This window comes from Phalangium opilio, unplaced genomic scaffold (assembly GCF_054372755.1).
Source record: "Phalangium opilio isolate 3A_F unplaced genomic scaffold, DU_Popi_V2 ptg000540l_1, whole genome shotgun sequence".
Lineage (NCBI taxonomy): Eukaryota > Metazoa > Arthropoda > Arachnida > Opiliones > Phalangiidae > Phalangium > Phalangium opilio.
The window spans coordinates 1,736,171-1,748,399 of NW_028324244.1; the positions used below are offsets into that span (position 1 = coordinate 1,736,171).

Genomic DNA, 12,229 nt, shown 5'->3' on the forward strand with positions numbered 1-12,229 from the left:
GTAAAAAGGACAACATTCCATTCCATTTACGTCAATTTAATTTAAATTCAAAATATCCCTTTTAGCAATGTTAAATATTAATGAACACTAAAGGGATGATGGGAAAATCTTCAAATATAATCCTTAGTAATTTAATCCATGATATTTAAGTATAATTGGATAGTGCAATATAGCTTTGTTCATCAAACACTCAAGGCTATTCCCAGCGTATTAGGAAAATGTAGAAGCGACACATGGAATACTTGGATGTTACGATACTTTTAGAGATGTGGGAGTAGAGTCAACATATCCGTTACTTGACGCCACTACGCTTGAAGAGGAGAAAACGTAAAGACGAGGAATGAAATTCCAGGTGTCGCTTCTACTTGATACGAAACCAACCGTATCAAATCCAAGGGTTAAGAATCTTTTGATTAGCGAGAATAATATATAAATATAAATTAAACGTTGTCACTATCTTGTAAAACCTTAAATGACGATAAAATAAAGATGGATTTCTTTTCACTATATATAAGGCCGGCGCCCACATGCCGAGCCTTCATTAAATGTGGGAGACTAATTCTTAAAAAATATTTGATACGCTTATTACGTAAATACGAGTTGCAAACGTATATATAGTTAATCTAAATACAAAATCGAGAATAGAATAACACATTCACTTTTCAGATTAAAAAATATATATTTCCTTAATAACATTGTAAAACATGTAGTAACCTTCATCTTGAAACCGTACCCTAAATTCAATTCCCTATACCCCTTAATGTGTAGGCCTAAATGATAAAACGTTTCAAATTTACTTATCTCTTAGCGGGAGATGAAATAAATAATTTCGGTATGTAAATATCCAAGAATAAATACAGCTACTAGGAATAATTGTACCTCCATGATAATTTCTACGCGGCCGGGGTTTGTGGGTATACCGGGCTTCAGATGGCGTTTTTCGAACTGTCGTTTCATTGGTTAGTAGCAACGCGAGCCTATAGGTGTGCACGAGGTGAAACCGGCAACACATAAGTCAATTTGGCTTAGCAACCCTATCCCTCAGTTCAAATAAATAAAAATAAATGATTAATTCGCGAGGTCATACATAGTGATTAGTGTAGCACTTGAAATAAAATCCGCCTAGATACGTTGAGTGAAAATGTATGTAATAATAATAATAATCTAGCTTTATTTCGTGTCCAAAACACCCAGTGGGCTATATTTCAATGGGTCACGATTTCAATGCATGGAGAGGTGGTGGCTAACCCCTATGTCCGCACAGCTAACCGACAGCGCCCTATACTAACTATTACAATTAACCTCTGCAAGTTTTGATGGAAAGGAGAAACCGAGTAAGACCGCGGAGGAACTCCTTTAACCAGTGGGGAGAGAACTTGCAAACTCTACGCAGAAGGGTTTGCACAATTATTCCAATTAACTGTGTGTATTCCTGATATATCTCTAATTCCCATGCACACGTTTTGCGAAAAGTGATTTTTGAAAGATTAAACTTCGCGTCTCGAGTTACAAAGTTTGAATTTACGATGTCTAGCATAGCGATCTTTACATATTAAAATAAAAATTAAGATGATTTGGTGGACGCGTGATGAGGGAAATGGCACAAATTATATAATACGGTGGCTGCAGCTTTAGATTAGAATTTAGCTTGTGTTGGCGCTCGGGGGTTTGATTCGCAGACGATGCGACAGACACGGAATTAAATGGGTTTTAAGGCGAGACGTATATCTAGCAGAGATGATCAAAAATAAATTTCATTTTAAATGGTTTAAATCCTCGCACGACTTAATTAAACTAGTGGGCCTAGCTAATGTCGAACTTGAAATTTGATACACGACACAAAAAAAGTAGGGAGTTCTGTTTCAGACTCATTTTGGACAAATGTTTGGTACCATAAATGTCATATCCAAAATAGTGAAGCAGCTTTAAATATGTTTGTTTCTAAATAAGAGGTATACAGGGTGTTTCTGAAAGACTTCAGGAATTAAAAGGGATGTTCATTGGTTGGGTGATTTCGACTCGAAAATGCACAAAGAATATTCCCCTTCATTTCTAACAGACACCATGTATATTCCAACGTTCCTCTCCTGTTTGATATCTCCACGTTTTCCCTCTCAAAAGTAAGCAGACACTAAGTGATTACAAGAAGTGATATCTAGTTTATTGGGGAGAAGGTTTAAGATGCCTTAGTATTCGCGCGCCATAGTCCTGCAGTCCCCCTTTCAAAATACAAAGGGGGGACGTAAAAGGAGGCCCCGGGCTATTTTGCCTCTCCTCAGTTGCAAAATATGACTGTAATTTTCGTCACTCGCGTCGCGCTGACGTGAGTTTTCAAGAACCAATGAGATGCTGGCTGGTTGTAATTTAGAGGCCACGAGGATTAACTCCGGACCTACGTCTTTTGGACTGGAGATAAAGCTAGATTATAAATGTGGGGCGAATTTATACCTTCTCCCTAATAAAATAGATATCACTTCTTGGTGATTAATATGATTTCAAGTAATGCATACCTGGTCAACAAAATGGCGACATCAAAATGATTAGGATCATTATCGTCGAACTTGTTGATATTGCTTTGCCACTTGCAAAAATTGCTCAAGGTTTTCGTTGCCGTTGACCCAATGACATCGTGGCTCTACACGTTAGAAAAAAAATAAGCGTCAAGGGTTACATTAGGCTTAACGAGCCGCTACACCGCAAAAGATAAGCTTACCTCCTCGTCGGTTAATTTGCGATGTTTCACCAGGGCGATACTAATGTCATTACCGATGCTGGGATGCCGGTACACGTAGGCTACCTGCAATAAGAGCAAACATTAGATGAGAGAGTGTTTATTATACAATTTAACAAATGTTTGTTGAAAAGTTTTGGCGACGCGACAACGATAAGCCTATCGTTTCTCAAAAGGCCGACGACGTGATATCCGGGATGCTTTTCTCATGAAGTTATTATGTAGGTAATATCATAAGTTTATATGATACGTTCCTACCATAAGTATGACACTACTACAAGTTCGTAATGCTACTGAGAGACTTACAGCTCGAGCTAGTTTTAGCAGAACGACAAGCGAGAATTGAAGTACTACCCTCGGTTAATTAGTTTTGCAGAACTTCCATCTAGGTCCTATTTAGTCTGCATTACCAATTAAACCCTTGACAGCGCCTCACCAGGCGTCGCTTTACCCAGAATCTAGGACCTACGTCACTTCACGACAAGCTCCAGTTTGTAATCAGTGACAAACTTATGAAACATATCTTATGGTAATATTTAACGAGTCCCATACCGCATCGTGTTAGAAGCGTAATAAACAATTCCCCTTGGTCGAAAGAGAATAAGGCCGTGATTATGTTTTAACTTAAGTATCTAATAATTTCACTGTTTATTGTAAAGGACTTTTAAGCTTATGTACACATAAACATAACACAACATCTATTTAACGTGAAATTAAGTTTTAAGAAAGACATTGACCGAAAAACATCCAAGAAAAGTTAGGAAACGTCTTTTCAAATTAAGCTTAACAATTACGATGGACTTCTCGAGAAAATTTGAAATTAAACTTGCTAAGCCTTGACTAAATTTTGATAATCCTAAAGATAAGCCCATTTAAGCCTTGGTTAATCAAGAAAGAAGAGTGTTGATTCGTTTTATCGAACCACTACATCTCAAATTCATCCAATCAGAAGAACCCACAGAGAAAATAGAAAACCGAATCGAACTATAGTCTTTTAAGGAATTGGAATGAGCGAACCACACAGTCTAGATCACGTCATGAAAACTAATTTCCTGCATCGGCTTATTATACACAAGAATAAAAACACCTCATTCCCTAACCCTTAATAGTCTGGTTGGTCCACCATCGAAGTAAACAAGATGGCTACATCCCTAAGAACAGTAAAGAAAAAGGGGTAGGCATAGAAGAAAGTAGCAAGAAAATTTTCCCATTATAATCGACAACAGTATAAGAGAAGAGAAAAATTCGAGGAGATCCGAGCTTAATCGAAAACCGCCCATTAAATATTAAAATTCACGCTAAACGTGCTCGGTACTATATATCTAGTTAAACCCGAGATAATGGCCTTTTAACAACACGTATAGCACACCACCATCGCCACACATTATTATATTTTTTAGTCGACTCGCTAAAAAAGAAAAACACACCTCGTTAACGCTTTTAACTTTCAAAAATAAGAATACCTCAGAATTATTATTATGAACAAAAGTTCATATTGTAATGTAAAACAAGGTAACGGCATTAGAGATTTTATAGAAAATGAGGTTTTTACTTCGAGTAATGAATGTAAGGTGGAAAATACAGGGTGTTTCTGATAATTCTGGCATAAATTAAGGCGTATGTTCTATGGGAAATCAATTGTGAGTGGAAAATGTAACTTATATCTCCATTTTGTTTACCACAAGGGACACAGTTTCAAATCGAGTTATATTTCGATTTGAGTGTTTTAGGGATGACCCCTTAATTAAATTAGCACTCAATCATTGTCTAAATTAGTTTCTTAATTGAAATTAAGGGGTCATCCTTAAAATACTATTTACAATCTTAACTTGAAAACGGTGTCCCTTGTGGTAAACAAAATGGAGATAGAAGTTATACATTTTCGACTCAAAATCGATTTTCCAAGAACATGATCTCCCCTTAATTTATGGAAGGCAGACTTATCATAAACACCCTGTATATTCGTAACCCCTTAACATCGACCACGATCTATCAAGAAGCCATTTTGATATCGAGGTTGCAATTTGAAATTCGTGGTAATAAGTTAACCTCGAGAGCTGAAAGCGGTAATTCCTTTGTTTGCGTTAGTTATTTTTTTTTGTGGTATAATTTCGTGTTAGGTATCACGTTTCGTATAAGCGGTTATCTTTAAAAGAATGCGGATTTTTTTACCAAAAAAGGAATAATTAAGATTATAAAAATCGCGTATCACGAGTTCATTAAATACATCATGCCATCATAAAACTATTAAGAATTTTCCAAAAAGGTATATCTTTTTTTTAATTAACTTAATTATAAAATATATAATGATATTATCATGAGTATTATAATTTCCCCATTTTAAAAGAGAGAGATATTTCATTAATTTTAAATCGTTAAAAAGCTATTAATATTTAAAAGAAAACCAGTCTTGTGTCTTGTTAGTGGTTACACAAGATAATGAGCCCTGCATGATACTTATTGTCTGGCAAAGTTTGAAGGACAACGATTTAAGCCAAAAATAGGAGGAGAGAGTTGAATAGGAGTATCAAACTCCATACCTATAACCATTCGTTCATATATAAGATATGTTCCATTCATAAGTTTGTCACTGGTAACTTAGAAACTGGAGCTTGTCATGAAGTGAGTGAGGTAGGTCATAGATTCAGGGTAAAGCGAACGACGCCTGGTGTTGGCGCTGTCAAAGGCTTAGTAATGCAGACTAAATAGGACCTAGATGGAAGTCTTGCAAAACTAAACCAGTGCAGGACTTCAATAGGCCTTTATAGAAAGTTTTTACGGCTTGCGCACCTTGTTGATTTGTCCCGCCGCGCCTGCGCATTATAACAGCCATACGTCACCAAAATTCTCTCGGAAGTGACGTCACTAAACTCAACAACCAAGGCTTAGATCAAAATTCTTAAATAAATATACTTTACGTTAGATCTAATCATTATAAATTCATACGAGTATCAAATATCAACATTAGAATAGTTCGGCAAAATATGAATAAGATTTGCTGGCTTAAAGTAGATAAACACAAACGAAGAACAAACGCGTTAAAAAAAGCCCACCATTTTATCAGTCGGCTTTATCTCTCCAAATCTTGCCTCCAGTTCGTGTTTTTTATAACACAAAACTGGCTGAACTGAACTGACTCAGTTTGAACTACAAGAGGGGACAAGTACCCATAATTCCTTTAGAACTTTCTATAAAGGCCTATTCTCGCTTGTCGTTCTGCTAGAACTAGCTCGAGCTGCAAGTCTCTCAGTAGCATTACGGAGTATGGATAGCGCGAGGTACTCTGGGAGACTTTCATTCCCGCCATGGCCCATAAGTATTCCAACTCCGTCGCACCTCTTTTCTCCAAGGCCTAACGAGGTCAAAATCGGACAACAATAGTCGACCAAAAAACTATCGGAATTCCATTGAGAAAATTGGTCCTTACCGTGGACATGAGAGTGAGTATATATCTCTCCAAGTTTCTACCGTACATCTCTTGCATCTTCTTGTCGGTGACCAACATCAACTCCAGATGGAGTTCGCTAGAGATGGATCTCTTTTGGCGCTGCTTCCTTCCGGAAGTGGTCTTTTCCCTATAATTATTCCGGCGTTGCCATCCTTTCTTGTTCCGCCTTCCCTCGACATTCTCCGTCGATTTCCACTTCTTGGACGACTTGCGTTTCCGTTTCGTATTGGAAATGGGCGCGGAATCTGCAACCAATAAAAAGAAATAAGAGAAAGATAAATAAAAACGAATGAAGAAAAGAAATAAATAATAAAAAAAAATCAGAACATCCTTTAGATCTATTAAGGAGAGATAAGAGAGATCGTCGTATTGTAAGTAAGTGGAAAAGTAGTTCAAGGCAGCTTTGCTAATACCCCTATATCGTAGCTTTGCCCTGAGCACCGGAGTGCAGCAGTTGGAACACTTCTAAAGGGGCATTAAATGAAACTTTGGCATATTTTGCACCAAGGACATTTTGTAATTTTATTTGCGACAGCTGATATGATATAATCAAACTAATAATTTATGATTTTTAGAAAGAGTAATTAAATAAACAGTAAATCATTCGTTATGGAATGGATTAGCAATGGATGAAATTTAATGCTACCATTTGATTTAATCTTTCATATTAGTTAACATTGACCTAGAAAAGGGAAAATATGATCCGTCAAATTAAAAATTATGAAGGACGCGAATTTTACGACCTTTAAACCTTAGGTTTTATTTAATTTTTAATAATTTATCGAAGGTTTGAAGTTATAAATAGGAAACATTTAATTTGTGGCAATAAATAGCCGAATTAAATGAACTTGGATGAAAAATTCTGTATGGAGAAACACGTAAGGTACGAGCAAGAAGTCATATCTAATTTATTAGGGAGAAGGTATAAGATGCCTAAGTATTGGCGCGCCACAGTCCTGCAGTCCCCCTTTCAAAATAAAGGGGGGGACGTAAAAGGAGGCCGGGCTATTTCACCTCTCCTCAGTCGGAAAATATGACTGTAATTTTCCCGTCATTCGCGTCGCGCTGACGTGCAGAGTTTTCAAGAACCAATGAAATGCTGGTTGTAATTTAGAGGCGGGGATTAACTCCGGACCTACGTTTGGACTGGAGATAAAGCTGGAAAACTTATACCTTCTCCCTAATAAACTAGATATCACTTCTTGTTACGAGGCCCTTTCAAAATTCTTACGCCCATTTGATAAGAAAATAAACCTAAAATTAAATGAAGCGAGCTGTGCTTTAAGGGATGAGGCGTCATTAAACCTTAACATCCCTGACCTTGTTTCCATTTGATTAAACAACATTAAAAGCAGTAACTTACGTGTAAGTTTAGAGCGGGGATGGATGCATACATAGAGGATGTTTCAAGTGAAAATATTTTTGATTGCTACAAATTAAGATAGGGGGCCCCACCTTTTTATTTTTATTTTGGCAGGTCCCTACTGTGGGAAAGGGTCATGACGAGGTCATAAGACGTTACCTGGCCAAATTAAACCCGAGAGAGGCGAAGAAAAGAGATAGAAAATAAAATTTTTCACCGACGTTCAAACTAGTGGAATTTTTTTTTAGTTACGACGGGCGATTTGAGCTGCCTAGCAAAATTTAGATAAATTACCTACGATTTTCAAAGTGGTGGGAGAAAATATTTTTTTTTGTTAAATTTAGGAGTAGTTAATGTACTACAGAGAAATTCCGACAGTTTATATAGTGTGCAAGTATAAGATCTTGAAAAAGAAAAAAAAATTAAAATCGCTTCTTGAATTGAACCGCTTATTAAGATTAAACTGCATTTGGGATAGATTATAAAATTGGTATAATTTTTTTGGGGGGTCAGAGGCCTTCGTAAATTTGTCGTAATTTCTTTAGGAATTTCTAATTTAAATTAGATTAAAATGTCTTGCAATTTGATTACTTGTATTACTTGGTACTCGATTAAAATTTGGAAAACATTTCTAACCAACCCTTCATTACGTTTAAATTTGAATGAAACAAATAATTAATATTAGTTTTTTAATTTTAGTGTAAATTACACCGTTTAAATTAACTCATTAAAAGGCAGATCCGAGATCATTGACCAGAGATTAGAAAAACAGAAACTATAAAAAAATTCAAACCCATATCTTTCACAGCGTACTTCAAAAAGAAAAAAAATAAATAAAATAAAACCATGGGGTTCAAACAGGGTTCAAAGGGGTCAAATAATCACTATAGAACCGGAAACTCCATCGATTACATAAATCTCTTATCAAAGGAATGTGCGCGTAAAACATGTAATCAAAAACATACTTAAAAGTTATTCCATACACCAACGCTGTTTGGAATATTTTTCTTTTTAAAAAAAATAAAAATTTGACATTTGCAGCAGCGTGTAGGCGGTCTACTATGATCAGCATTTTCCTGGTAAACGGGTCAAGGTAGCTTACCTTAGCTACTATATGGATAAAAAGCATTCTAAAATGGTCAAACATCCCCCCTTAACTATATATGAGAAGCGTTAAAATCCAGTTAGGAGGACGAGACTAAAAAAAAATTAAAGGTTCACCGCGGGAAATTTCCGATTTCGCCGAGTCGTGATTTGAGGCCCGTAAGATGAAAAAAAAAATCGCGAGCATTTTGATAGGGTAGCTATCTATAGTCTGTTAGCATCTTAGCAAGACTGTAGAATGCCTAAGATGATGTAAAAGACCAAATCTAGGCCCATAAACTCCTAAAATTGTATTTATTCAGGCAAAAGTTCATAGACAGACGCAAAAAGTATAGTTCGTTCCCAGTTCCCAATCTCTGTCTGGAGATGAGATGCAAAATGAGAAGCAAATGATCTTCCTACACGAACCAACCAATCATAGAAGCGGTTTCTTCGACTAAGGTTTATTGTGGCGATCCAAACGTTAATTCTTGGTACTAGAGCTACAAGCATCTCTTACTATATTGAGCCTATTTAGGCTTGTTCCCTGTGCTACGGTTGTGAGGGTAATAATACCCAAAGGGGGTCGACATTATTCTGAGAGATAAAGGGGGGGGGGTTTCTCGTATTACACAGCGCGTGCGACCTTCAATGAAGTATACTTTTTGTTTCTTTAGATGAGCTTTTGGTTAATAGAGAATAATAATTCATTTATGGTCGTACCAAGGTGCTAAACGATTACAGAAGTTCATGAAAGAAAAAAAAAGCACTAGCCGATTCTCCGGCGAAAGTTCATCTAGCAATCAATCATTAAAGCTGGTCCCAGAATTCCTTTCCCCATGGCCAAAAAACGTTTATACGCTCGGCTTGTTCTAGCGTAAGGTTACTCCATTAACGAAGGGAGTAAAAAGGTTTTTCTTTCTTTTTTTTTCTTTCTTTTATTATATAGGCAGGCTTAGGTAATTAAGGATTCTTAAAGGGTATAGGTAGAGTTCAGTCTCTGCCAATGTTCCATTCTGAAGGTCTGAACAACCAAGTCCTCTGATTACTTGGGATTCGAGTCATGTGAATGGTGTGTGACATCAGTTCCGCAAGTTTCTTAGTTAAGCCTAACGAGGACACATAGCTTTAGTAAAAGTCTATTAATTCATCATTGTAGAGAGTTAATTAACTTCTGATAATTTTTATTTACAAAGGATTAAGTCAAGGTTTTAACACTTAACGAAACAAAGTTAAATATGTTTGATGTGTTAATAACTATCCATAACTCTAAAAAATTCATTAAAGGTATACACCAGGCTGGAATTTTCTCTCTTTTAATCGAAAGAAAGTATTTAAATAATTAATATATCAATTGGAACCGTGTTTCTATCTACAATATTAAAGAAGTTACAAGCAATTGAGTCTGCGAAGCACTGGGGAGTACCCCTATTGGACTACTACTACCACCTGAGTCTTGACGGATTCGTCCAATAGGGGTACTCCCCAGTACTTCGCGTATACTCAATTGCTCGTATCTTCTTTAATACTGTAGATAGAAACACGGTTCTAATTGATAAATTCATTATTTAAGTACGCTCTTTCGATTAAAAAATAATTCTATCCCGAAATATTAATTAAAATTAAAAATATCCGCTAATTACAAAAACAGTTATGAAATATTTCATTCTGGTCAAATACAATCAAAGCTATGAGCTTTCTACACACGTGGCAGTCCTCGGAATACGATTGGTTGAAAGTAAATTTATCAAAGCTATAGTGTAACGAATTTAAACGAAAAGTTTAAAGCCTTTAGTACGCGACCAGAATAAAGCCAATCTAAGCGGGGGTTAATTTTGAGGAAAATATCCTCTGACCATCTCACATAGAGAGACATGTGTATATATAGAGAGAGAGATACAAGTCGAAAATCTCTCAGATTCCTTTCGTTCACTTAAAAGGGAATGTTTGGTCGTTTGACTTTAATCCGAGGAATTCCTCCCCCCCCCCATACTCTGTGATACACAAACTAAGCTCAACAAGATAAAAGGACCAAAAGCCGAAAAAGGCATTTCCACTTGGATCGAGAGAGAGAGAGAGAAGCTTTGAGGTTTTCTTCCATGGAATGTTAAATCGTTTCACCCCCCCATACCTTCCACACGAAACCTTAATTAAAACTTTGTTATTTTAGACCAAAGTACTAAAGAAAGAGATCTAAGGAGAAAAAGGTTGCAGAAACTCGAGCCACTGCATGCGACTTTGTTAGACTTTAACCAAGCGCCTAGCGCCAGAAAAGACTTAAGAAGTCTATAAAGAAACACAAAAGAAGAGCTCTTTAATCTTTATACGGAAATGACTGAAGCTAAGCCTCGGTTATATCTAAGCCTCGGTTAGAGCATCGCTGTTTATAGAACACTAATTAGGTATTCTCCGTAAAAGAATGGTGGGATCGAAAGCGCGGCCAGAAAGCCCTCTTTGTTTCAGAACTTGATTATCTATTAGCTAAGTGCATGCATGCACGGGTGTATTTAGAAGATTAGATATGTTTAAATTGGGTTTGTCAAAAGGACTATTAATCAATGTCTAAAAAATACTTCAGACACAGAAAAAATAGACCATAGACTATTTTTCAGAGCCGCGTGCTACATCATCCCTTTAAAACTGAAATGTTTTTCATAAATTTTGGACCAAAAATATTTTTACTGGTTGGCTGAATTTGATAAATGAAATATGGTGAAATATCTATTTTTCATATAAAATAGAGTTTTCGGAAGCGAAAATAAAAAAGATGAACTTTTCCATAAAAAAAAACCGTAAAATAAACTTGTACAGTTTGAGAGTAACTCGATCAATCTCATACCATTAGCGCCATGGAAAGCGTTCTACTACGATTTTTCATATATTTTGAGTAGGCTATTAATTATACCAGGAATACATACAGTTACTAGGAATTGTTGCACATATCCCTATGTGGATTTTGTGGGTTTACCGGGCTTATGAACGCGAGGTCCCATAAAATCCTCTTTGATACGTACGTTTGAGTGAAAATTTCTGTAGCACTATTCATTCCTAGTAGCTGTATATATTCCCGATTAAATAGACTAAAAAATAGAAAAATAAATAAAATATTCCATTTTAAACTTGCAATTCGTTTCAAGAGCACCGGGCTTTTATATTGTTGTATATACCAACAGAATATATTAAAATAAATTGATATTTTTTCAATAGAAACTTTCAAAACCCGTAAATTCTATTCAATCTTATTTTTGTTTGTGATATTTTATAATTTCACGCCTTTATATTATTACGAAAGAAAAAATATAACGATATTAATTTTGCCATTAAGTTGATAACATAAATTTTCCAGATTAATACGAGAGATAAAACATTAAAGATAGAATATACGGTGTTAATTTTAAAATAAAAAAACCATTTAGTATTTAGGTTAATTTCATTAAGTCTCAAAACCACTGAGAAAAATCTTAATGAAAATCAATTTATAATTACCAATAACTCCAATTAAATCATTTAGAGAAATTACGAAACGGAAATGATTTAAGTTTTAATCGACTTTAGTTCCGTCTATAAATTCGAAATTAATAATAACTAAATAAAATATTTGCGA

At 35.6% G+C, this 12,229-nt stretch overlaps 1 protein-coding gene across 4 annotated transcripts in view; it reads right to left on the minus strand.

Annotated features, from left to right (window-relative positions):
- Positions 1–12,229, minus strand: part of LOC149588588 (A disintegrin and metalloproteinase with thrombospondin motifs 9-like) — a 179,267-nt gene that overhangs the window by 14,388 nt on the left and 152,650 nt on the right. For 2 of the 4 annotated variants that reach the window (XM_089862363.1, XM_089862365.1), the window contains exons 4-7: positions 6,159–6,424; positions 5,991–6,083; positions 2,714–2,797; positions 2,511–2,635 (exon numbers count right to left, since the gene is read on the minus strand). In XM_089862363.1, coding sequence (XP_089718489.1) covers positions 2,511–2,635; positions 2,714–2,797; positions 5,991–6,083; positions 6,159–6,424 — 568 coding nt within the window. The remainder of the gene's footprint in view (positions 1–2,510; positions 2,636–2,713; positions 2,798–5,990; positions 6,084–6,158; positions 6,425–12,229) is intronic. The other 2 variants (XM_089862364.1, XM_089862366.1) reach the window with 2 other exon arrangements.